Source organism: Poecile atricapillus, chromosome 5 (genome assembly GCF_030490865.1).
Source record: "Poecile atricapillus isolate bPoeAtr1 chromosome 5, bPoeAtr1.hap1, whole genome shotgun sequence".
NCBI classification, from domain to species: Eukaryota; Metazoa; Chordata; class Aves; order Passeriformes; family Paridae; genus Poecile; species Poecile atricapillus.
In genome coordinates this window covers 9,321,431-9,348,533 of record NC_081253.1, presented here as the reverse complement: position 1 = coordinate 9,348,533, position 27,103 = coordinate 9,321,431, and the positions used below count along the sequence as shown (strand labels likewise).

Below are 27,103 nucleotides of genomic sequence, written 5' to 3'. Positions count from 1 at the left end.
TTTGCTTTGCTTTTTTCTGCTTTGTGTAGGAAATGGGGTTTTTGTAGTGTTGACCAGAGATGAATTTGCATACATTTTTCATCCAAAAATTAATCTTTTTCTTTCAACGACAATTAAAATAAACCTCAAAATCCCCTTTGAAGACCCTATGAATTAATATTTGGCGTCTGGTTTCTATTCTGTTGTCTTCAATGTTTATTCAACTTTTTCCTCAGATTGTTTGAACTGATACCTCAATCTATCCTTTCCCACCCCTCCACCACTGTAGCTGTATGGAGTTTCCCAAGCTTTTCCACAAAAGGCTTTCCTAAAACAAAAGTTTTTTGCAAGTATGTGAACTATGATTTGTCCTCTGAATAGGACTGATTTAAGATTTGTTTTCTAAACCCAAGGTCCAGTTTAGATGTAAAAGCACGATTGCACGTTGTAAGACACAGTCTGTTTTTCATTAAGCTATGGTTTTCTTATGTTTACTCAAGATGTACATCAAGATACATACCTTGTATCAATTACACTTGCATTTGCAGCATGTGCATACTGAAATTTTTCTGATCCCTATCAGTTATATAATGGAAATATTTATGTGAAACTCATGCAGGATATCATACTTTGTACTAAATATTTTTATTATGGAAACAACATTATCAATAAAGTACAGTAATATATTGTAGGTCCTACATTCTATGATTTCAAAAACTATTTTCACCTTTGAATTTTCTTCATACTACTAAAAGATGTGAAGAAGAGTTAAAACATTATATATAGGGGATGAGGGTACTGGTAGAAGTGCTTAAATCAAGATGACTGGGAGCCTGGGTAGCCCTCATGTACATTACAGCCTGGAGAGTTCAGAGGAGAGTAAAATGTCTTGAACAAAATGGTACGCGGTGGAGAGATCTTCCACAAGCACCAAAGTCTCCAATAAAATCCTCTTCCTGAACCACATTTCCCTACCTCAGCATGCAAAGTGGGATAAAGGTATTTTCTTGCAGCACAGTGCTGCTCTCAGGAGAACTTCCAGGGCTTGTGCTACTGTGATCAAGATAAGCTGTAGTGTTTCCCCCTAACTAGGCACAACCCCTCATGCACCCAGGGTCTCCCGGGGCCCCCTCTTGTCACAATGTGAGTCCAATCTCCTGCAGGTCAATCTAACCAGGAAACTCTCTTGATCTTCAGCATCTTTACTAGGCAGCATGTCCCTTGTTCTTCAACTTTAAGGCAAACTCTACTCCACATCCTACCTACAAGTCCCTTCAGTCTCTGAAGTTGCCCTGACTCCCATTACAGTCTGTGGCAAACAGGGATCTCCATCTTTTCTATTCTGTAAATCTATTTGTTTTAATCCTACCATTACACTGGATAAACTGCTTTTTGATGGAAGAAAGCTATGCAAGGAATACTACCTTATAAACTGGCTCCCTGGTGTTTTATGTAACGTTATGTGTTCTTATCAGATCTTTTGACAGGCTGTGTTGCTCTAGAAAATAAGACCTAAAAAAAAAGCAGCTATATTAATGGGAAACATTTCAGATATTTTCCTCTTTGTCACAACATTATTTATCAGTTTCTTCGAGTTCCTCATCCTTCAACTTCTTAGATGTAGTTATAGTTAAAAGATAATAAAACCACCACCAACAACCATCATGCTACTGAGAACCAGAATGAAAACACCTAAAGCAGTGGCTCTGCTTTGCATCTATTCTGCAACACCCGCAGCCTTTCAGTAACCTCAGGAAGAGAAAGTAAAGCAGCCAATATTCCTGCTGACTGCATATCCTGTGCAGGACCTGGCTGTGCTGGTGCTCGAAAGCAGGGAGGTTCAGGACAGAGCAGATTCATGGAGCAACACCCTGGAGCTGAGAACCTGCCATCCACACCACACATATTTCAGTTGATAATTTTTAGGGTGCCTCTATCCCACTCCCAGGGACCTGCCACCCTTCGCAACTTCCAGTTAAGCTGCTGTTGAAAAAAAACCCCATGTGTGCCTGCCTTGAGACTGCCTTGTAACACAAGCCAAAGCAGGAAGGCCAGGAGTTTCTCTTCAAAAGCACATTCCTGATCCATGGTTCAGGCTCCTGGATCCTATCATAGTTTCACAACCAGTAATAATAATACAAAGATCGTGAGTCAGGCTGTCAAACTGCTCCTACTTTCCTCTGCAGGCTAATTCCTCCAGAACTGAAGGTATTTGCTCTCCAGAGGCATCCAGCAGCCAAAGTGATGCCAAGTTGCGCTGTTGGTCTTCAAAGGCTGATCCTCACTGAAGACCCTGGCATCTGTCTGCATGTGATGTCCTTGGGGTGTGATGGATGCAGCAGAAAACTGTACTTGCTTAGGATCCCTAAGAAAATACAGAAGAGGAATTAATGTCAAGGAACTGTCAGTAAAATGCATGAGTAGCTGCTTCAGCGTGCCAGAGTGCAGGCGGAAAAGTAGGTGAGTTCAAGCTCCTCATACATGTATTTCTGTCATCTAAATATCTGAGTGACATGAGTGCTAAGGTGTAGAGAATTCAGCATTTTGTTAATTTTCCAGAGAAATAGTGGAAAAGAGATATGGGAGACTTTTGGGTTGGAGAAAATCATTCCATTTCACTCAGTCTGAAGCTGGTAGCAGCGGTTTCCATCCCTTTCAGCAACAGTATATCTCAATCCACAAATAAAAACAAGAAATCCAAAACTAATCCACATTTTTGAAAGAATCTGTACAAACACATCAACAGTATGAATGAAAATGTATTGAAAGTGGCTTCAAAAGCAGCTCAAAATAAGCCATGACAAGCTTCAGAGGAAGAAAGGTGGTGATTTGTGACAGAAGAGAAACATACAACAAGACAACTCAATAACATTGCAAATGGTAGAGATGGGTAGACCTTTACTTAATCTTGATGCAGCTTTGGTCAAGGAACCTGTTACACACAGTCCGTGAGAAGTTAGAACTTAGGCCAGTGTTTCTGGACTATGCAAAGACTCCAGTGAAAGCCAGGCATCACTTAGAAAATGCAATTATCCTGTGTGGCCACAGAAACGAGCATTAGCTGAGAGGCTGGAGCATGGGGAATTCGGCAGGGCTAAGGAGAAGGGGCTGTGGCAGAGCAGACAAAGCCACCTCTGCCCAAAGGAGATATGGCTGTGTCCTTCAGGATGCAGTGCTGGCTTTGATCGACTCCTCATGCCATCACATCATCAAAGGTTACCACACCACCCCTGGGACAAGCTGTAGCCAGAGAATGGAAAATGCCAAAGGTCATCACAGTATTTTTCCTTAGGTGGTAGCAGGCATCACAAGCCATAACGCCACATCCAAGATCTCAGTCAAAACCCTGTGAAACTGAGACAGTGCAAGGTAATGAGAGCTTTTCCCAGAGAGTGATGGGCACCCTCAGCGCCACCAGGAAATGACATTTGAATTTAGTCAACACCCCCAGGTTTGGAGCAAATGTCCTTGTGAATGCAGAGTGGAGGCAGAGGTTGGATTGGATCTATACTGCAGGGTGCACATCTTTCTCAGGCAACTGTTGCTGATGGAACAGTGAAACCAAGGTCATGCTTATAAGATGCAGAAGTGATGACATTTCTGGGGTTTAATTAACTGCCCGGCCAACTTGGGGGTAGTACAATATGAGCACACAACATAAAAACAAATCCATACTCATGGATCTGTGCTCATTATAGAAGCTAAGTCCTGTTCCTACAGCTAGATGTGTTCCTTAGACCTGTCTTTTAATACTTCAAGGTATAAAACAAATTCTCCTAACAACAAAGACACTGACAGACCTCGTCTGAAGCCCGACATCACTACTGATATAAACAGATTAAAAAAGAGCAATGCAGATGCAACAGATATTAGTCCACTTGTGTAATGTGCAGAAAATCAAGAGGGCCAGAAGGATATGTCCTGACTGCACAAGTAAACCTAACATCTTTTGCTGTAGTCAGTCATTCCAAACCCAGTACCCTGCTAGGATCTCTGGGGCTAGAGGTCCAGAGAAGCTCAGGAGCACTGGCCCTTACATTAGCGCTGTCTGGGGCTGGTTATGTGGTTCCCTTCTCTCTCTCCCTTCACATTCCCTGTCACATGAAGGTGATCTTCACCCCTGGGAATAATAACAGGTTTGACTCACCTGGGCCTGGCACATGTCCACCATGAGGTTACCCTGTGCAGGGGTATTTAGCGCCCATGTTGGGAGCTTCAAATCTACTGCTTCATAGCTGAGCCTTGCCTCCCACAGTGGAAACCCAGGCTGCTTGAAACCCCGGTTTAAACATATGCTATATTGTTTCAGGTGTCCAAAGTTTTATTTTACTTCTCTAGTAAATATCTTCCAGCCCCTAAATGAGAACTTTGGGAAAACTGCTCCCACAATGCAACTTAAAAATCACCCTGCAGAGACCTTACGTTCCTCAGCTTAAATCCAGCCTTCAGTGTGTCTTGAGTTATGAGGCTGTCCAGACCACTAATAGAGGAGCAAGGGAATTTACACCAAAAGGAATAAACAAGCCAACAATAAAAATAACCATTTATCTCTTCTTCCTCCCCAGTGTCTTACTCAAAAGGTCACTGTGCTCCTTCATGGAAGCAAAGCTCTATAATATGAGTTTAGGCACTTGAGGCTAAACCCCAGAATACTCACTTTTCCCCAAGTAACTTTGGTGGATTTTTTGTTTGAATTTTTTTCCTTGGATAAAGTCTAAGAAATAACCAGCTTCTCCAGAACAGAGCTGGTAGTCAGGTCAGTGAGGCACATGCTGAGGGGCTCCCCAGTTGACCTGGGGTGACTCATGGCACAGTGCCAGACTCACTTTCCTCCTCTTCTTCACATGAGGTTTGCTTGCAGTAGCCTCAGCTAGGTGGACTAAAAACACAGGTTGCAACAGGGTACTTCCAGCTCCATGCAATCTTACACAAGGGCAGGCTTCCCCTGCACAGAAAGCAGCCAGCAGTGCCCAGTGACCAGTTTAGGAAAGCAAACCTCTGCCCTTGTCATCATGGCAACTTGCTTTGCCAAGCAGAAGATCTAACACCATCTAAAAATATGTATAACTGCTTAGGAAGAGCAGGACATGCATTGCTCCCCTAAAGCTTCCTCTTGCAGAGCTTCCTGTAGATAACCAACTGCCTTGTAAAGATGCCATTGCATGGGACAGCTACTGCCTTTTCTCTCATTTCAGTGAGATCTGGCCCCAAATCTCCCCATAAGATTATCCTGCAGACAGGACAAAGCATTTTATAGGGTTCAGTTTGGCTCAGAAGTTGTTTGGGATTGCCTGGAATTTTGGAAAATGCAGATCCTGCAACTCAGAGTCCCTGGCTGCAGTGACATTGTGCAGGCATCCTGCTGCCTTCCCAGGTTCTGCTGCTAAAAAAATAACACCCCATGCTTCTCTTGCACTTCCAAATCATACAGCATGTTTTGTCAATGTCCACTATTGTTTAAAGCCCCTCTGGACTCCTGCTGGGGACATTATTTCTCTCCAAGTTTCATAGGCAGCAGGGGTTTCTTCCGGATTTTGAAGGGGGCTCCCGTGGATCATGAATAATCTGTGATGTTGCTAACACAAGCCTTATCCAGTTGTCTTGTAACACACACACAAGAGTTCACATCTGAAAATCCAACTGGTGGGCTGAGAAATCCATGAGCATTTTGAAATGCTCTGGATCCGAGAGAGAAGGGTTGGCAGGCCCCCCCAAGAAACCGCTGTGCACAAAGCAGTTCCGATATGAGCAGTTCCAATATGTTTGTTAGAAAATAATGTCTTTCTGTAAGTTTGCTGAATATTTGCTCATTCTTAGTCCTCAGAGGCCATACTTGATCTGTGGTAACTTGGGCCAGGGACATGCAGGCACCTCCCCACGGAAGTCAGGCTGAGCTGACTTGGATCTGGGCACCCCACAGCAGGTCAGAGCAACCGTCTGCAGGGGTATGTGGGGGTCACCATGGCATAGGAGGCACACTTTGTTTATCAGCTGTATCACATCTAACATCTCTTTTTTTCCTTTTTAAACACAGAAAAAGGAAAAAGATACCGTTATTTAACACTCTAACAGAATAATTTATATAAATAGTTTACAAAACAAGTGGGTGCAAACTATCAGCAAGATGGATGCAAAGAAAAGGCCCTCAAGTCCAGTGGAGGAAAACATTTACCATAATGAATACACACACGAGAATATATAGGGACATCACATATCCACCTCAAACTGATTAATGAACCAAAAATTAATTGTAAAATGGGTAAATAAAAAGCTGGAGATTCACTGAATTAGAATACAGTATATATATTCAAATTAGTCAATGTATTTTCATTAACTATAAAATATTATCTTCTTTTTTTTGGGTGCAAAAAGCCTGAATAGCAACATCTCCGCCACACTCAACTACATTTATCTGAAGGATTTGGGCAGATCATAGGGCAAATATTTGAGGATTTTACTCCTCCTTTTGCCACTGACTGATTGAGTTAACAACCAAGGCAAAGTCAGAATTCTGCTACATTTCATAGTTTCCTTTTTGGAAGTGGGATAATATTTCTTACAAGTTTTTGCAGAGCAGTTAGAAATCTCGGGGAGAAAGCAGATATTTAAATGCTCTATGTTATTATTTTAGGCCCTGATTCAGGAAAACATATATTTTTAAATCCTGCTGCTTTAATGGGTTGCAAGCACCTATTTTAGGCTAAGCTCACATTGATGTGGTCTTTCTGAAAAAGCTGCCCCAAAACTTTTAATTGTGCCTATTAAAAATATAGCCTGTTGAAGTTTATTTAAAAGATAATTTCTAAAATAGAGGGGGAAAGTAGTGAATTAATGGCAGCTCAGCATATTGAGGCATTACCTCTCGTCCTGTATTCAGATGAAAGGCTCATGCAGGAGTACCCATGCTTTTTTGATTAGATGCATGCAGCAGGCTTTAGGTCCCCTTCAAAGATCCTTGGGCCGTATGGAGCCAGGAGCAGCTCCGCATTGACATCAAGGGGATTAAAAAAAAAAAAAAAAAAAAAAAAAAAAGTCATCCAACTCTTTTTCTCAGAGCCTAACTTCTTCCCCCAGCTCCCCCCTCTCATATTTGTATATATTCCGAGAGGAGAGTCAGGCTTGGTTTGTTCATAAACTGCAGTTCCTGGGCGGACCCCACGCACAGCTGGGCTTTAGCGGCTGGATCCGCCTTCCCGGCAAGCCCGAGCCGGGAGCCTCGCAAAGAGGGGCTCCGGGCTTGACAGCAGGAACGCAGGAGACTGGCTCCACCGAGGGAGGATGAGGTGGTCAACGCCGTGAAGCTGGGCTTCTGGTTGCCGGTGGGATCCAGAAATGGGGTCCTGGAGGAGACCGGGTCTGCTTGCCTTACTGCTGCTCTCCTTGTGTGAGTAGAAAAATGTTTCTGGTCAGGCAATGTTAAGCAACGTACTCAGAGAGGTTGTTTATTTTTCCTTCCTCCAGCAAAACAGCTAATCTTTGATTTCTCCCCTGACAGCAATTAGCCAGAGGATTGGAAATAGCAGAGAGTTTTGCTGAATACTCTGCTATGGCTGCATGAGCTGCGTATTTCTCTTATGGTGAGGGGCAAGCGATTGCTTGATGGAAAGTGCTGTGTGCTCACTTGGAGCAGCTCGCAGATGTCAGTGTTTACAGTGCAAAAATATATATAGGTCAGCATTACTTGTTGGAAGTTTTTATTTTATTGAGGGAGATTAAAAGCAACTGAAGTGCACCGCTGAACGATCTGGCTCCGACAGTGTCCAGATGTGGTGAAGTTTGCAGCTTAGAACTTTTATCAACCCTGGTTTATGCACAGAATTAATCGAACTATTAAAGAAGGAAAGAAGTGGGGAGAGGGGGAGGAAAAGAGTCTTTGCAACAACATCTGGTCATTCGGCAAACCTTTCCAGCACTTATGTAAAGATTTCTTTGTAGAATGTGCCCAGTTCCAGTTTTGATAGCACTTCTTCAATACTGTAGATAAAACCCTCCAGCAGCACTTGAAAATGTGCCCATCCATGGTTTAACTTTTTCTTGTTTATATCTTGATGATTGTTTCATAACAGGGAATGGATTTGTATATAAGTGAGTGTTATATACACATCTCCTAAGTATGTGTGTGTGTCTATCTGTATATACAGAGTCTATATATGTGTATACAGGCATATATCCCTACAAAGCATATATTTATATATTTGCATGGACACTGCATTTTAAAGTGAACTCTTACAAACACAGACCTGTTGCCCTTGCTATAGAAATTTCAATGCAACTGAAATCACATTTTGTTCAAAGTTATGAAGGAGGTTGATTATAACTCCGGTATTTTTGCATCCAAATGAAATCACTGGGGGCAGGGATCTGTATCTGCGTTCACTTTACATGGGTCCCCCTATCTACAAGACCAGGGAATAAAAGTATGATTGGTCAGTAATTTGTGTGTAGGCAAACAAAACCATAGGTGCAACTGTTGAAGCAGAGAGAAGCAGCTGGGGAGATTTAAGACATAGAATCTGATTGATTTTTCGAACAGTTACAGAGATCTATAGTATTAATTTTTGTAGATAATACCCAAAACTGTGGCTTAAAATGTAGGATGCTATACTGATAACATCCTGCTAACTTAATCACATTTGGAACAGGAATTACTACAAGTTATTATTTAAAGCACAGTCTTGGGTTGTTTTTGGTAAGAAAGAAGACCACTAATTATCCTTCAGAAATACCTAATTTTGGAGTTATTTAACTTATGGTTTCCTTTTTCTGAAAGGCAAGGTTTTAATCTGAAAGAAGCCAAACCAAAACATATCACGATTACTAAGTTCATCTGAAAGGTTATGTGAGTGATATGATGACAAAATTTGCTTCTGCACAGGGCAAAAAAAATACGCCAGGGCTTGCTCTCTGTGATTCAGCTCACCAGTGATAGACGTTTTCTGGGACTACGTCCACTTCCTTTGCATTTAGTGTTAAAATTGACCCTACAGTCACTCTGAGAAAGTAAAAGTACCCAAGTAGCCCAGTTCGCATTGGCATTAAAGGGGAAGAGCTAGATCCCCAGATTGGCAGAATATACACATTCATCTGTTCTTCAAGCAACAAATTGTACCACTCACCCAGCCTCTCTTTAAAGAGTGACAGTGTTGACTTGGTGGCAGCAGCAAAGTCCTTTCCTCTTAGCACAGAGATTTAAGACCTGCCATGGAGAACATGGCCCAGACTGTGTTTCTGTTATCCCAGAATAACTCCAGCTGAGCATTTGTAGGGACCTTGCTTCTGTCCCTAAGACTTTACCCCAGGGCAGCAGAGACCTCAGCCTGTGCTCCATGCTGCCTGTCCATGCTTTTAATTCCCAGCATGACTGAATTGCCATCACACAGCACATCTGACCATTTCTGTTCATATGCAGTGGAAAAAAGGGCTTCAGTCTGACAGAATACTGAAATTCAGCTACTGTATTTCCCTAATTCTCCATGGCCGGCCCTACCAAGGCTTCAAAATACCCACCCTTAAACTTCTCCTTGGTGGCAATGCCAGCTGGAGGGCAGCATTTTTACATGGCTTTCTCAGCAGAAGGTGAAGACAGGAGCTGTAGTTTCACCACTGCTAACACAAATTCTCACACAGGTGAGCACAGAATCCTTCCAGGACAGAGAGATGGTGCAGTCCTGGACTTACCTGGACTGGGACAAAACAACCCTTAGGCTCTAGTGAAGTTCCAAAGAAAGAGAAAGAAGATTTTTGAAATTAGGTGAGGTTGCAGGTCTGCTACCTGAAGTCTAGAGCTCCCAGCTTCTGGGGTTTGAGTCTGCTTCCCCATAACTTGGTCTCCTGTTCAAAATGCTGGTCCATTAAAATATACTGACATTTCTTGCCAAGTCTCCCTTTGCCATGCTTGCTGGCTCTACAGAGAGTGCTTTTGAGGGGTTATCTCCTGGTAGATGGTGGCTTTCTGAAGTCACATTCTCTTTCCTGCTTGCAAAAACTGTTCCCCCAGTGAGCCTCTTCAGCTAAATATATAGAGCGTATAGAATTCATAAATCAGGACAGGGAGCTCCAGGGCTGTCAGAAAAGCATCTCTGGCTTTTGATCTGCTCAAGAAATCTCTGACCTATCCCAGGCTCCTCAGGCAGCTTGTTGAAGAAGTTGGCCTCTTATTTCTGAGGTCACCAGAGCTAAAACCAGAGGTTGTAGTGCCACCAAAATGCCAGCCCGCTCCTTAGGCAGGGGATCTATTGGGATTGCATCCCAACACCAATGCATGCAAAATTTAGGAATATTGGGTCAAACCTGAGTTGGTGAGAGAACAAGGGGAAGAAAAAGACAAAGGAGGAGTCACCCTCCATTTCACAGGCATTTGCAGACAGGAGCTCTGTGCGTCCAAGGACAAGCCAGAGCAGCAGAGCAAACCTCTCCTCTCAGGCTAAGCAGCATGGGGAGGTGGGCACTGCTCATCCCAGGACACAGGGCTGCAGGGCTGATTATAACAATCCATGTCAAATTGCACTATGTTTTGCTCTCATATTGATTTAAGGCAGCCAAAACACCAAGGAAGAAATCACCACCCTCAAATAACTCCAAGGGGCTGCCAGAGCCCCACGCTGGCTTGGTGTAGGTGGCTGGGTTGGGAGCAGGCACAGGATCCCACTGCCTGAAGGAGAAATTTATGCATCCTGCCATGAGGCTAAATAAGAACAAAGCTGCAGCAAATTCTCCAGTTAGGAAATAAAAATGGAAAACACAATACAAAACCCTGACAATGCAGAACTGGAATGCTCTGCAATGTTGCAAGTGCCATGAGATTCAGCAAGGCAAGTGACAGCTTATTTTCCATTCACCTTTAAGCATCTCCAAATCTGATGCTACGGTTTCAGTCCTTGGTATGAATTATATTAACTGAAGGTTAAGAAGAATGGCAATGTACAGCTGTGTGAGATGAATGAAAATTGGTATTTCCTCTCCTCTTGCACCTCCAGCTTTTCTCAGACTTGAGACAGGTTAGTCATCAGTAAAGCTTCACTCTGTATTTTAATAGGGGGCTTTGTGGAAAGAAGTACTTTTTGAAATATTCTGTACAACTTGAAATTAAACCACAATTTTCTAACAAAAAACCCAAACAACCAACACAAAACTGATGTTCACTGGTATTTAACTGGTGTTATCACTATTTAATGATGGCCACAAAGATATTTTTGTGTACTAGTAGTAAATAAGTTCAGCCAGCTGCAATCATGATACTTGTTACTCCCATTAGAGACAGAGTTCTGGACAGATGTATCCCCTGTATTCACTGAATATGCAGGAAGCAAACACTGGCATTAAAAACAGGTGACTGGGGGCTTTTATTCTGAGAAAGAATTCCGCTCTACTGCCTGTACTCCACAGCTTTATATTGCTCAGTGATTTGCTCTGTCGAGTTTATTTCCTCAGGACATTGTTTTCCTCTCCCCTTAGTGATAACTCTTTGCAATAACATTTGCTTTCAGCCAGGCTCCACAGTGCTGCAACTTGCCATAAACTAATGAACTCTCCCATAGACTGTCGTATTTTCAAGGAAGTGTAACATCTGATCCTTTTATCAAAAAAAACAGTCCCACCAAGGAGACAAAATCAGCAGCTCCCACACACTCTGCTCTTTTCACATCCCGAGTTCAGTGCCGTGTGCCAAGTGAAAGCCTCGTGCTGGAAGGGGCCTCCGTGCAGAAGGGAGATAACACCACTGATGGCTGCCTGCCCTATCAAACCTACATTATGTCCATGCTGGATCCCAACTGTGGGATAAAATTTCCTTGGGGATCGTCAGGAGGAAGTGAAGGAGTGGCTGAAAGATGTCTTGGCCCTGCTTGCATGCACATCCCTGAATTCAGAGTCAGTTCTTGTCATCCTACCTCTGGAAATGATCTGTAGTGTCCATCAGAGTCATATTTCTTCTTTTTCGGTTGGTTCATCTTTTTGTTATAATCCCATGTAGGGTTGAAACTCTGCTGCCAGCTTCTGGTAACTGTCAAAATATTGGGAGAAGTGGGAGAGCCTGCTTATCGTGCAATCCCCTTTGCAGCCCATGTTCCTACCAATTATGAGGCTCCAAGACTTAACCTCTCATGGAGCTGTTGCACTGCAGTGTTTTCCTTCCCATTGATAAGCCAGGAACAAAGGACAGCTGATTCATGCTACAGCAAATACATAGTGGCGTGTGGGTCACTGATGTGTCCAGCTGTGACCGCAGGCTGCCGGGCTGTACTGCGCGGAGGGCTATGGCCTGTGTGGGCTCTAGCAGCCCAAGGACATGCCTGAACCCAAGTGCTACCCTAGACTGCACAGGGTTATTTGGATTTGAGATTTTATTTTTTTTTAAGGACCTTATAAGTATTTGAGCTGAGTGTTTTGAAGCAATCAGCCTGAGCATGCTGTAGTTGGGGCACTGATGTGCAATTCCAGCTGTAGTGGGGGGCTGAGGTGTGGTTCCAGCAGTGGCAGCTGCTAAGTGCCACTTTGCAGGGTCCTGTGCTCCAGGTCCACCTGTGCCTCTCTCAAAGTGGCCCACAACTCTCAAAGTAGTTGAAGCAGCATCCTACTGGACACATTCTGCCTGTGGGAAGACCTCTCACCTTCCCACACCGTGGATGGAGATGCTCCCTTTAGCTCCATGTCAGTTACTTTCCACTGGACCCAAACCTCTGGTCTTTCTGGATAAGCAGATGTCCAAAGAAAGCTGTCCCCAGCAGCTTCCACCACAGCTCCAGACTCAGTGCTTGTGAGGCATGAAAGTTTCTGAAGGAAATTCCAGACTGCCTTCACTCAGCCTGCAAAGAGCTGTTGTCCTGTCCGTGCGGCACACGATGGCAAGTCCTCTGGCCATGCCTTGGAGCTGGAGAGTCCAGGCGTCCAGGACCATCAAACACCCACTAATGCACACCCTGCATGTAAAGCAGCACAGATGTGCTTGTGCTAGCAATGGGAACAAGCACAGCCACAGCAGCCAGCAAATAGGGCTGGTTTATTGCCCTGCTTTGGGGTCCAGGCAGGGCAGAGCCCTAAAGCAAACACCTGAGCTGACACCCACTGATGTCTGATATTGTCCCATTATCCAAATCTCTCCTAAATTCTTCAGTTCCTGTAACATCCCTGTGAAGGTATTCCCCCTGGGAACAACACACATCTTTGCATCTGGAAGGCCCAGAAACATCTGCTGAAGTTCCTGGCCACTAAGAGGGGCCTTTGCTTTATATCAACAATGGAAAACCCTGTGATTTTGATACTGATCCCTTCTCCCTTCAGCCATCCCAAACCAGAATGCTTAGATGTATCCTGCAGTGCCATAATTCACCATGCACCCCATCAGAAAAATGTTGCCAGTTCATACCACGACCAGCAGGTATCAAAATCCAGAGAAAAATTTCTTTCCTTTTCCTGCAAAATCAGTAATTCAGACCCCTTCCTGGAAATGGTTCTTGTGAGTGCCATGACTACAAGTGCTTCTGGTGCATTTACAATGAACACTAGTACAGACATTTCTTTTAAAAGATCCTTTGCTGTTTCCAGGTGGATAGTTTAATAAACTGCTGTCTATGTAGAATGAACGCTTGTGTCCCCCTCGAGTGTTTGACTGAGCAGGTTGCCAGTCAATGCAGCTGGAACACGATGAGGAACATCTGTTTGATGTTGCTTGATAAAACTTCCTGCCTTGGATACTCTAAACACCAGCATCCAGTGTGGAAGAAACCGAATCAGCCTCTGTCTTGCTGTGTAAAGCATTTTTTCCATGCTAGATCTAGCCCAAAATTAGTCCCAACCAGTCCATGTTAGCAAACAAGACCCTTCTTCTTACAATGGGAAGTGCCATACAGACCCATAAGCTCAAGCAGTTGAATGAATCATCCTTCTTCAAATAGACCCAGGGTACAAGCATCCACAGAAATAAGACCAATGGATCCCCTGGGATCTCAGTTCCTGCCATGCCTTTAATATGTCAAAAGGCACTCAGTGGAAGAAAATGCAGACATTCCCACCAGAGGCAGAAGCAATTAGTTTGAGGGAGAGGTCTCAGCAAACATTTACTATGGTTTTGTACATGTGCCATGTCCTCACCTGTTTGTAGAGCAGCATCCTCATGTCTGAGCCTCCCTTTCACCCTTGCCAGGGCTATCAGCTCTGCAGCAGGCTGTGGCTTGGGAGGCAGCTCTTGGGCAGAAGTGCTGCTCAGCATGTTCAGACTGTGGCATGTCTCAGAAGGTGCCCAGAGGCAGGATGCTGGTTTGAAAAGACAAGGCACTACTGAAAAATGATGAGATCTTGGAGCAGGAGATGGTGAATAGAAAACATTCCCCGCTTTGTCATTTCTTCCATGCTGGAAGAGCAGCTTTGCCCCCTGAACCTCATCTCCCCCAGCTAGTGAGTCTCCCTGGAGCTGTGCTGCAGCTCTGCCCAGGGGCTGGGACTTGTGGAAACCTTCTCCTTCTCCTGCAAGAGGGATCTCTTGAGAGGCATTGCAAAGGCACACAAGCTCCCATTACTTCCTTGTGCGAAGGAAAAGCACTTCAGGCTCTGTCAACAGGACTCTTGGTTCTGTTCCTGAAAAAAATTCCTTTCCAAAACCCTGGTCCCCCTGCCATATCTCTCTTCTTCTGCTTTACAAATTGGATGATATTCAATTTGAATTCAACCCTACTGGGCAGTGTGTTTTGGTAAGATACAACACAAGCTCCTTAAAAGATATTTTTTAACAGGTGAAGAAGGGCCTGAAAGAAAAGAACACACCATTTATTTACGTGCTAAACATGGCACACTTCAGGAGAAGGCAGAAAGTTTTAAGCATCTGTAACCCAGGCTAACCTCAAGTTCCCTCTGACAGAACAAATTACTTAATTACTGTTAGATCTGGCCTAAATGAGGACAAAATTTGACTCTGCATAATAATAATTTTAGCAGACATAAAGAACTGGCAGTGTTGGAACAAGCTGATGACAGCATACAGAGGGAGAGTTCACAAAGCATCTCTGCCCCAGCAGCTTCTCTCACAGTCCCTTGCAAACCCTTTTACTCTTTGGGAATCAAAGTAATACAAATGCAAAAAAATGCAAACTGGTCAATCATAAGAAGTCCAAGCAGAGATGAAGAGCAGCAGCTCCAGTCCAATGTGTCTTTGTGGGCTCATCAAAGACCTTCTAGCAGATGGGAAACCGAATGTGTGCCAGGAATTTCAAACACTCCTCAGGAAGTTCATCTAAATCATCAGTAACCCATTTGCACTTGAAACAGAATGAACCCTGTTGCCCAAATGTGACCCAGATAATGTTTCTGACGTGTTTACCTATTTGGATGGTAGCCTTCAATTTCAATTCCATCTATTCACAGAGATCCAGGATTCATGCAGAGCCTGAAGAATGTACAGAAAATTGAATTCCAGAGCATAATATGATGATAATAGTAAAAAAGCCCTGACTGCTGCACAGTAGTTTTACTTGAATGGCAGTAGCTAGGCAGAGCAATGTCTGCTATTGACTTGCAGCTCACATGTTTTTGCTACTTGGTTCATTGCTGCTGCTTTTTCTATGTAAAAGAGGGGACTCATGACTGCTGTATCTGCAAATGAGCTGCAGAAGCTGCAGTTAATTGGGATATAGGATAGTCTGTTGATGCCCCTGCAAAAACAAGAGCAACAAAAATGATGGCAACAGCAGAGTGGATTTGGTTGGTTGTTGCATTCTGCCATTCAGTTCTCAGTCCTAAAAGTGCTCTAAAATCCTCAGCAATTTCTGCAGCAACTTGCAAAAAGATGAGCTCAAACCACCAGTGCGTGGCCAGGCGGTGACTCCTGCTCCCAGGCAGTGTGGGAGGTGGGAGAATGGACTTATTTTTAAGACAAGAATTTAGTCAATACCCTGCAAAACGCTGCTAAGTGCTCTTCAAAGGGCTGAAATCTCGGAACCCTCTGAAAACATGGCATGCAAATCCCCAATCTTAGAAGGCAACTTCCACTGGGGATGTGCCAGCTTAGCCCTCTGCAAACCCCACTGGCAGCCCAGGAGACCCAGATGTGCTGATAATGCATTGCCTCACCCTGCAAGGCCCCAGATAAGCAGAGGTGCTGGCAAAGCTGCTAAAATTACTTATGAACTGCTGAAACTCAGCATTTCCCCACCTCCTCAGACCCTGAATAAGTTGCTTTGCTTTCCATCTGACAAAGAGGAATGGCACGTTTCCCTCACGTGCTCTCTGGGCTGCTGGGAGTTGCTGTGGCACTGGGGTCATGCTGTGATGCTGGTGAAGGTCACCAGTCTGTATTCACGATTTTCTCTTGGACTGACCCCTGGCTGTGGGGTTTTTTCCCTCCCAGGCACTTCTGTGCTGCTGGCTTGGTTTGCTCTCTCTAGGCTTTTCCAATGCAACACAGGGTGGAAAGGACAGCAGAATACAGGAAGGAGAAAGAAATGGAGACACAGGTGCAATGAAGGCATTGCTGCCAAACAAGGTTGCACCTTCAGACACAGGATGGCTCCAAAACTTGGTTTGTGTCCTAGCCCCCCTCATCTGACAATCATAGCCCAGTGGCTGACAAATGCCTAAAGGGATAAGTGCAGGTATTACCAGGCAAATTCACACCTGCTTTTGTCTGCCAGGGAAGATTTTGCTTGGCCTGGTCATGGCTCTGGAGATACTGGCCATAATTACACAGTGACCCACAACATCCAGCAGGTAGGGAGTGAAAAAACTCCCCTCTTTAGCTGCTGTCCTGGGCAATGTGAGGGATTCCTGTGCTAAGCTTCTGTTCTAATCCTCAACCCTCCTTTGAGTCTTTTCAAGGAGGAATGTAGAGCATCCCTGCTCATCTCACAAAGGAATAAACTAGCCTCCAGAAGAGGGGACAATCCCCTCTCTTTGAGTTTTCTCTATGTTTTAGGACAGCTTTCCTCATCTAGCAAGGCAGCACAAGGATAGGTGCAGTGGTGACACCCACATGGAGCTGTGAGCTCTCCCACCAGCACTGCTCTCAGGGTTATCCCACCCTGGCTCTTCACCACCCTCATCTGGCCCTGGATCACAGCTTGGTGTCACCTTAATCTTCAAATTCCAGCCCAGCAATTGACAAAAGATGTTACATGGTCCATGAGCTCTGCCAGGTCGAATACAGCATTTCAGTTTAATTTGACTTAACTTCTTGCAGCCAGGTAACCCCCAACAACCAACTTTACTGATACTTCAGTGAAATGTGTCAGTGAAATGGACCCAGAAACACACACATCACTTTCAGAGATTGCTGAAAGTTTCTAAGACAGTGGAAAAAAACCAAATGAAATAGTGCAAAGCCACTACTGTTTATCCATTCCATGTCCCCCCCATCCTCAGCTCAGCGACTCTGAATCCAAATTGGTGTTAATGGGGAAGATGTTGTCTGTGACACCAGAAAGCAAGTGCTCCTAAAAGAGCTTGAGTTCAGAGTCTAATGGGAGTATGGTTTTTGCCTCACCTGATATTTACAGTCCTTCCAAAGCTCAGCAAAGGCAGAACACCTACCTTGTCATGTCGGGCTGGGTTCTGCTGGCCTTCAGGACCTCAGGACTGCAGGTTTGGCTTGCCTGATTTCGTGAACTTTAATGCCAAGCTTTCTTTGGTGGGTAGTTTTCACATTTTGAGTTCCCCAGCTGAAAGACAAAAAATAGGCAAATGTTACACATTTCAAGGCACAGGAGAAATCAACAAACTCGCTTAAAAATCTTTAAGTAAAATAAACTTCATCTTAATAATTTTTCCTCATAACACACTGTCATGTTGCATGTGCAATTTTTCCATAACCCTTTTTTAATGGGTTGCATGAGAGCTTGGATGCAAATTAACTGTGAGGAGATGGGAAAGATCCTCCAGGAATTGCTCTGCATGTGGAAATGAATTTCAGTTTAGCCACTTCAGAGCAATTTTTTGTTTACTTTCCACTGACATGAAATCAGCCACGATTGCATCGCATGCGGGATTGGTTAGCCAGTTACATAATGCTTAATAAATCCAAGAGAAATAATATAAAACACATCACCCAGTCTGGGAAGAGGAACAGTATCTCAGTCAGTGTCACCAACCCACCCGGGCCAGGCATCAGTGAAGCATCTGATCCAGCGCTGGGGGGATACAGGGTTGTGCATGATAAATGTGATCAGGAAAAATGCTTGTGGCATGTGTGGAGGCCTGGAAGACGGACAGAATGTGTGTGATGGCAAGGGTCTACCACGGAGCAGAGCTCACACCCTGGCAGGGAGGGCAGCTCACCCCGTCCTGCGGGGCAAGGCAGGCACGTGCTCGCACGCCCAGCTCCAGCTGGATCTGCTGCTGTGTAAGGGATTACCTCACCCCAATAATGTTCCTCCAAGAACTTCGTAAAATCATAACGGCCCTGTAAACAAAAAGAGCAAGATTAGATGATTAATTATTTACCACAGATTATTCCTGCAGTGGCATGTAGAGGAGAGAGAATGTTTCACTGGTGGTCCCTGGGAGTGGGAAGGAAGGGAGGTGACCCGGGATGGGGCTGCTAGGCTAAACACAAAAAGGTGGTGCTGATTTAAACCCAAAAAGGGGGGGTGTAGGAAGACTGAAGGTACCTCTGGCCCTGCAGTGCCAGCACTCTGGCTCTCCCAGGAAAGCTGCCCAGCCCATGAGTGCATTGCTCCAGGCACACACCACTGCTCTGCCTGGAGCAGCTCTTGGCCTCCTTTCCCACATTTCCCTGCCTCTTCTGCTCCCCCGCTTTGCTTCTTGTCCCAGAGGAGACCAGCTGATGCCTTCACCCACGCTGTGGCTAACTTCCAACAGACGAAAAGCTAGGGATGAAGGGGTTAATTACTACAGGAGCAGCACAAGCCAAGCCTGTAAGTGACTCCCTATTGCTATTTTGAAAAGAGGCTGCCTGGAAAGGGAAAGGAAAAAAAAAAAGAGAGGTTTACTTTACAACCATCATTATTTCATCTGCAGAGTTTATACAATGGAAAATAAAAGCCAGGGTATGCGAAGTCAAATAATTTCTGTTTCATTAATGGTATGGAAATCGTTTTGTTTTTATAGGGGAAAAACAAATGTGAACTTGATGTGTATCTGTGTGTGTGTGTGTGTGTGTGTGTGTGTGTGTGTGTGTGAGCATGCAACTCCCTTCATTGCAAAGGGCAGAGCAGTGAAATCCAGAAATAAAAAATGACTCAGAGGCCGTAGGACCTATGAGTCAGTTGAGCTGTTGTTGTTTTTAAACACAAGCAAGAGCACAATATGGCAAATAATTGCCCCTGCAGCCCCTCCGCCGCAGGCATCCCCTGGCTGGCCCAAGGCTGCCCCTGCCAGCCCCCAGGGCTGGACACCGGCCGGACCCAGCATCCCAACCCCCAGGGACACAAAGCAGGGCTTGTCCCAGCCAGGAGCAGCTTTGGGGGTCAGAAAGTGAAATCTGTGAAAGACACTTGAGATCTGGTCAGAGTGGATGGAGGAGACAAGTGGCTCCGAGGGCGGATGGAGGAGTGCAGAGCCAGGTGCGCTCCCCTGTCCTCACCCAGGCATCCTCACCCAAAATCAAAGAGAAACTGTTCTGGCCAAATTCTCCCTGCCGAATGCCAGGCATCTCCTCCCTGGCCCCTGACATTCCAGCTTGCCTGGGTGCTGCTGGCTTTGTTGGGGCACAGCCCTGGGTACATCAGTATGAAACATCCTCGTGCCCCAAAAGCAGAGTCATTGCGCTGATGCACTGAAAACTTGTGAAAGGAAACCGAGAAATACCAGAGATTACCAAAGCAGAAGGACGGACAGCAATCTGCAGACTTGTCCCTCCCCTGGGTGAAGTTAGATCATGATGTAATTTAAGCATCTGAAAGAGACTGGAGAAGCCTGCTGGTATGATCCATACTCAATTTACTTTGTAATGGGACTAAGCAGTATTTGCTAAACACTGAATTTAAAGGGATATTTTCACAAAGGAAAAATAAGTGGTAGAATAAGTCAGTTACCAACCTGTCTGAAGAAGGTCCAAGCAAACCAGAAATTTATACTACATGTCTTCCTGGCCCTGGAATAACTGGTGTCTAACACAATCAAAATCAGTCCCTTTTTATGCACCAGGAAACATTTCTGGCTCATTCCTTGCTCCACACTGTCCTCTGCCAAATGCAGTATTTATTATGCAGGACAATGTGGGACCACTTACCTGAGGGTGGAGCCTGGGTTGGTCCCCTGGTCTCAATGCAGCACTGATGGATTTCCTGGGAGAGCCAGTGGCTTGTGCCTTGCAGAGGCAAAAACTGGGATATTAAGTTTTTTCAGCTCCATTTGGTCTGCTCTACCTCTCCTACAAAGATAAAGATACAGTGTAAAAGACATGGATGAAGAAGATCAGCCTGACACTAAAAACCTCTTTGGTTCAGCAGCTGAAAGCAGCACCAGACCCCCGCACTGGAGAACAGGAGTCTGCTGGAGGAAACTGAGCTGCATCCAAAGTAGAAGTACAACACTTTGAGGTCTGATTCTGGGGAGATTCTGCAGCACAGCAGGGTGCTGCAACAAGGTCAGGCATTTTTTGACAGGTCAGATGTAGCTCAAGCTGACTGCAAGAAATCTGGGATCACTGTTACAGAGGTCATGCTGAACAACTTCCATGGGAACTTCTGACCCTGCACAGAATCTCCTGGAAATCAGGGCATAGGAATTACCCTGATGCTCATCTGTGGCACTGGTTGTTGCATCATGGAGGAGGCAGTTCAGGAGTATCCTGGTGATGGGGAACACCTGATGCTCTCACATGGGTCAGTGAGAGAGCAGAGCTCATCAGCTCTGCTGTTGGATTAATCTTAAAAAGAAGTACTGCATATAAATGGGAAGGAATTTGTTGGTTCTCATAATAATTTTATAAGAGGCTCTGTTACTGTGTACTTGTGTCATTAACCATGGATAAAAGCCCGAAGCAAAACCTGATCCTAAACTTGGTGGCAGACGCAGGACTCACCGAGGAGCCCAGGCTCACCCAGGTGGGAGAGCAGGTCCCAGTGCAGGTTGTGTTACAACCAGGGCACCTATCTGGGGGTTTCCAGGAATAACAGGGCTGCAGGGTCCAGTTAGAGCTGCTCCCCAGTCCTGTGTTTAAGTGCACAGCTGGTTAGAGAAAACAAAGAGCATCTCAGCTAATCTCCCTGGCCTTAGTCTCTCCCACTGCAAAGCCTGGGGACTACAGGTTGACTGACTTGCATGGAAAAGAGGGTGCAGGGAGCTCCCAGAGCCACTAACCCTCCCAGAGTAACAGCAAGATGGGCAGCTCTCTGTGACTGCTGAAATAGTGTCAGCCCCATCCTGGGGTGCTTGGAGATATGCAGAAAAGGGGGGATAGACCTCACTGTAGAATATTTATGACCTAAAAGTTACCAATTTTTCTTTGTCCTTGAGAAATACAAGCAATGTAAGGACAGTTATCACTGCAAGATAGAGCATGATCTGAAAGTCTTGTAATGGAGGTCCTGTGTAACAAAAGCCTTGGTCCCCTTCCACTTTGGGAAGGGGAGAGCTGGGAACCAGGGTAAGTGCCCTAGCACAAATTTTCCCACTCCAAATACATTCCCTTAAGCCCATCTTGGTGTTTAGCTGTCCCAAAGCAGCATGTCAGAGAGAATACTTGAGAACTGGAAGTGTCCATTCTGCCCCTCAGTGAAAATGCACTTCTTGCCCTTGTTTGGGCTAAGAGACACTTTCTCCTTGCCTGTAACAAATGTGCTATGCCTGCACCCCATGCACCCCCAGCTTGCTCCTTAGTGGTTCCTCCTCCTTGGGGACCAGAGTGCAGGGAAAACTGGAGCCAGAGTTAGGTGCTGAATGACCCACCTGCTCTCTGGGGCTGCAGTGGTAGAGAGGGGCTCACAGAATCCCCCTCCACGTTCTTATAGGTGCAGTCCCTGCTGGCAGAAAGCTCATCTGCTGCGGGTGGCTGTTCTGCAACCGCGCCGATGGGACTGGGGTGAAATCCTCTCAGAGAGCTGTTTTCAATGACTCTGTATGGGGAAGAGGGTGAGTTATTGACTACAGCAGTGGTGTTTCAATGGGCTTTGCAGGTGGCCAAGCAGAGGTGGTGGATGCCCTGTGGGCAGTGAGAGACTGGATGGCTGCCCCAACACACAGGAAAAAATATCCTGGTTTCCTTGGTTGGTGGGATCATCCCTGCTGCTATTGCAGGAGAGACACAGGCACTTCTGGCATCGTTTTTCCTTTATTCCCTGACTTGAAAATCATCTCATATTCTCTCAGTAACCTCTCTGGGGTCCCAGTTATAGATACCAGAAGATTTGATCCTGCTCTCATGCACAGGAGAACAAGCCTTCCTATTGATGGGAAGCCAAGCTCGCTGTGAGCCCACCTATCGGTGACTTCAAACCATCTTTCCAACTGTCGTTCCACAATAACTTTGACTAACTGTACTATTTATTGGCTCACATCACATCCTTATGGCTTCAATTTATTTTTGGAAAACTCAACCCACATTTAATTAGTTTATAGTTTGTTCCAAGTTTTGCTTATCCAGCTTTTTTTTTTTTCCCCCTAACTTTTTTTTTTTTTGAAGTTTGTATTTTGATGTTTAGCATTTGCCTTGGCAACATCTGGAACCCGTTTATGGAAGTGTATTGTTACTTTTACTGCTTGTGCAGCTTTATTAAATCATCCAACTATTAATATTGAAAGTGTTCATCTGGGTCTAATCAGGGCCAAGATGAGTGATGTGGCAGTTAAATTGTACCTACGAGCTAATGGTTCAAGGACACACAGGCCTGAAGAACCTTGCAATGGGCTTTGTGCTCTTCTTTTTAGCTTCCTAGGACAAGCAGGGCATGGTGGGGAGAAAAAAAGGGATTCCTGCTCTGACCTTTCTTGCAGAGCAGATAACAGAATCACAGCCTGAGTTAGTTTAGAACAATTTGTCTCCAAAGAATTTTGTCCAGTTACCGCTGTATTTCTGTATCTTGTTTCCATATTTAACTCTTTCATCTGTCCTGGCTTCCCCTCTGCACAGCACAGCCAAGCCAAGATCCCCACCACACGCAGCAGTGCATTACTGGCGAGTCTGATGTCCTGCCCTTGGATCTCAAGCAAACTCTAGATGTAAATAAGTAAATAACATACCTGGTGGGTATAAATATATAAATAGTCGACCTCATCCTGCACCAGCAACATCCACAGCCTGGATTTGTCCTTTTGTTACTCCTCTGCAGAGCCTCCAGGTATCTCTGGGGTGTCACTGCTGAGCCAATCTCACACCAGCCTCCTGCGAGCACGAGCTGTGGAATGTATGGGTTGAGCTGAGGAGGTGAAAGAGGAACTATGGCAGTGACACCACCAGAGCACAGGCCTGGGTGTGGTAGGGCTTGGGTTTGGGGTGAGAAACTAGTTTACCTTCAATTCTCTGTTCCCATGAAATTGTGCAAATGGAGTTTGTAGAGGGCAGTGGCTGTCGCTGTAGGTTGAAGGCTGCGCACAAAGGCTGGGCTTGATTTCTATTCCACACCCAAAACTCTCATCCTCCAGTGGGGTTTTGCCTCAGATTCTGCAAGCCCTGCTCTGGCAGAGTAAGGCAGGGAGGTGAGAGTAGCTCATGCTGGCTGCAGGTGCTTCAAATCCCAGCTGAAGCCATGGTTTCACTAGCTAACCCTGGAACGGGTGTGTGTAACTGGATCTCTTGAGGTCACCCACAAAATCCCAGGGTGTCCCAGCAGGGCCAGAGCAGCCTCATGGATGGGGGGGGATGCTGAGCAAGAGGTTGTGAGCAACATCTTCTCCTACTCTGCTCCCTGCTCCCCCAAAACCTGGCCCAGCACAGTCCCTGCTGAGCTGCATTTTAAGCCTGGCACGGGTCATTTAAATCAAAATTTCCTCCTTCTAACCTTCATATGCAACAGGCTTTTCCTCTGCACCCAGGTTTTCCCCCCACCATTAACCTTGGCCCTACATACAAGGCCATGGGAGCTTGTAAATGGTTTATTTCTGTGTGGGAGCCTTCCAGCAGTTCTTTACGACTGTCGCAGGGAGGGGGGTCTGGGCTGCTGAGGAAAGCAGAGCAGGCACATGGGATGCTGTCAGAGCAGGCTGCATGCCCTGGATTTGGGGAGCAGAGAAGTTAAAAACTCCTTTTTGCTGTCCATGGGCTCAGCTGTGGAACACAGGCAGGTCACAGAAGTGACCACCAAGAATGCAGGAGTTCCTGCATGTTGCTGACAGGCCTGGGGGTGCCCATGGCCGTGCTGGATCAGCAGGGCCCTGCTTGCAGGGGCTGAGGCTCCCCAAGCCATAGTCAGGCATTTTGCAATTTTTTTTTTCTTCAGAGTTAACAGCTGGTGATGGAAAACTCTGTGAGGGCTGTGGCAGCACAGTGAGCTATGACTGCCTTTTCCATAGGGGCTGGGAGCACCCAGCACTGCTGGGTGGTTCAGGGACATGGCAGCCAGAGAATCATGGATGGCTCAAACCTTCAAAAAACTAGCTACTGTAGTTCAGACTCATGCCTGGACACTTTAGAATGCATAATTGTAAGTAAGAAAAAAAAAGTATAAATATCTATTTCTACATAAGCCATTCAGTGGCATTTTTTTAAAAAAGACATTTAGCAGCCTTAAGACAGGAAGTTTAAATTTAGCTGGGATTTCATCCCTTAACCAAGCATGGTTCATGCACCCTTTCTGTAAAAATAGAGATAATGTTATGCCTGTGAGATACAGGCAGAGCAGCTCCCCACAGGCAGCAGTTATGCGTGCTGCTGTGGCAGATCTGAGGCTCCAGGGGTGGGAGAGCATCTCCTGCTAGGATGGGGCTCAGTGGGCAATGGAGGCCTGCAGGGAACAGCCCCTGTTGCCCCAAAGTTTGGGAAGTCTCAGCCACAGATACCTGGGGAGTGGGTAGCAAACACATTTCCCAGCTTGGCCTCATTGAATAGGAAGGAGGAGGACGGGGAGACAGCAGAAGAAGAGGGAGCTGTCCCAGCCTGGCCATACATCCCTCCCCAGCAGGTCTCTTCCCGCTGAGAGGGGAATAAATGAAGTCTTCAGGCACACAGAGACCTGGAGATGGCCCTTTCCGAACACCGAATGTTCTTGGCATGAGGGGAAATGCCAATTTGAGCTTGGGTTGTAGAGGAAGAAGTGAATTTCCCCTTGATGATAAATGGGGAAGAGCAGAGGGAAAACGTGATTCTCTGTGGTTTCCCAGGCTTTTGTCCTGCAGGACCCGTCGGCAGCATTCTCCCATCTTCTCGAGGCTTTGGGATAACACAAAGCACAATTGGCTGGGCAGTGGGGAGCAAAACAAAAGCTTTAAAAAAAATGCATGGAGAAATGGGGTCAGCTGAGGCTCCTTCTCCCCCATCAGTGTGAATCACTGGGAATGGTGGCTGGTTTTCCCCCTCTGAGGGCGAGCACAGCCGCGCTCACCTGCAGCTCCTCTCTGCTCCACAGCCTGCGGTGCCGGCGCCCGCCGCAGCCTCAAGACCAACCTGTGCAAGTGGTGCGACTCCACAGCTCCAGCCTGCGAGGAGAAAGTGTGCTACAGCAACTGCAACCTCAACTCCTACTGCGAGGACCCCTACGAGATCTGCGTGGCAATATGGTGAGAGGAAATTCCTTCCCCAAGGGGAGATGGGGGGAAGCAGGGGGTCGTGTGTAGTCCTGTTCTTCTGTTATTGCCTATTGCAATAATTCAGGACTTTCTCTTCCCCTTTCTTTGACTCGATTATAATTAAAAGTATAATGCACAGTAAAAAAATCATTTGGTTGCCCTGTAATTAGCACCAGTTTATTTTCTAAATTAAGCTTTTGAGTGCCTGACACAAAGCGTGGCAAGTGCTGCAGGACCTATAAACTCCCATAAACCTCTGAATTTAGCTTTACAAGCTGAACCCAAGGGCAAACCAGCAACCCTGACCTCCAAACCTATGATGTCCTCTTGCATCAGGCAGGTGAAACCTCAGTTCACATTCAGGGGTGCAGCCAGTCTTCATCCAGCACATGGACATCTGAGCTGGCACCACACTGGGGTTAACCCACTGGGTTTAACCCATCTCTTTACCATCCCCTGGAAAATGTCCTTTTCTGCTCATGTGAGAGGTGCCTGGACAGGAAACACAGTCTTGCATTTCAGACCAAGCACACACTGCATGGTTTGGCCCGGAAGACTGCCTCCCCCAGCTTTTTGGTCCCTGTGAGCAAAACTGAAAAAACATCCATTTTGGGTCTTCCCAGAGTGATTTTCCTCCACTTTCCCTTTTAATTTGGCTGCCAAAGTGAAAGCCAGCCAAGCACTTATCGCTAGGCTTTATCTCAACCTGCTAATTAGCGTGAATGCTGTATGCCAGCTTTCAGTAGGAGTTTGCCTCAACCTAATTGTTGCATTATGGACTTTTGAAAAGCAAAACACAAGAAACCCAAACAAACAAACAACAAAATCCACCCCTTGCCCCAAATTCCCCTACGCACACATGGAGAAGCCACCTTAAACCCTGGGTAGGCAATCCAGTGTGTTACTGGGTTTTTCCCATTTACAGCTACATGTACAAGGAAAAGCAAGGCCCCTGCAGCAGGAATCCCCATTTCAAGGAAGCAATCCCACTACACAGGATGGAGCTGCACCCTACATCGTGTATTGGATGGGGTGAGGCAGCTATGCAGTCAAAAATAAACTGCCAACCCCTCCCAGCATCTCCCATCCCATTCTAAGATTCATCCAGAGAATAAGATCCCTGCAGGCAGGGCTCACCTCCAGGCCAGCCTTGCTGTTTGCTGCTCACTTGCAGAGGCATATGTATGGGTCATCCAAACTTCTCCTGAGTGGGTATCAGTCACAGCAGCAGCTTTGGCCTCATGCTCATGTCCAGTGGCCCAGCCTTGGCAGAAGGGCTCTCACCCTCCCAGGACTCTTCATCTGGGAGCTCCTCTGTCAAATTACCTGGTAGCCCCAAAAAATGTGGGGAGTGCCGAAACAAGGGGACTTCACAAGGGAGAGGGTGATGAATTTAGGTTCTTTCCTTGGCTTTTATGTCTGACTTCCCAGCTGACCTCAGAGACACTGTGAAATCTCTCCATACCTTCATCCCCCAATTTTGCATCACCAGGTCAGGAGGCAGAGGCTGTCCCTGGAA

General features: G+C 45.8%; 1 protein-coding gene and 1 long non-coding RNA gene across 2 annotated transcripts in view; one reads left to right on the top strand and one right to left on the bottom strand.

Moving 5' to 3' along the window:
- Window positions 1-658: 658 nt before the first annotated feature.
- On the bottom strand, window positions 659-23,529 carry LOC131579521 (uncharacterized). The gene is made up of 9 exons (XR_009277723.1): window positions 23,374-23,529; window positions 23,104-23,279; window positions 21,814-21,980; window positions 20,153-20,293; window positions 18,238-18,361; window positions 17,494-17,621; window positions 15,290-15,355; window positions 14,068-14,717; window positions 659-2,344 (listed from the first exon to the last, which is right to left on the bottom strand). It is a non-coding gene; the product is annotated as an uncharacterized LOC131579521 (long non-coding RNA).
- Window positions 7,157-27,103, top strand: part of LOC131579520 (TGF-beta receptor type-2-like) — a 33,134-nt gene continuing 13,187 nt past the window's right edge. Inside the window, exons 1-2 of the mRNA XM_058839577.1 lie at window positions 7,157-7,363; window positions 25,425-25,575. Of these exons, the coding sequence (XP_058695560.1) occupies window positions 7,312-7,363; window positions 25,425-25,575 (203 nt within the window). The 5' untranslated portion in view covers window positions 7,157-7,311. The remainder of the gene's footprint in view (window positions 7,364-25,424; window positions 25,576-27,103) is intronic.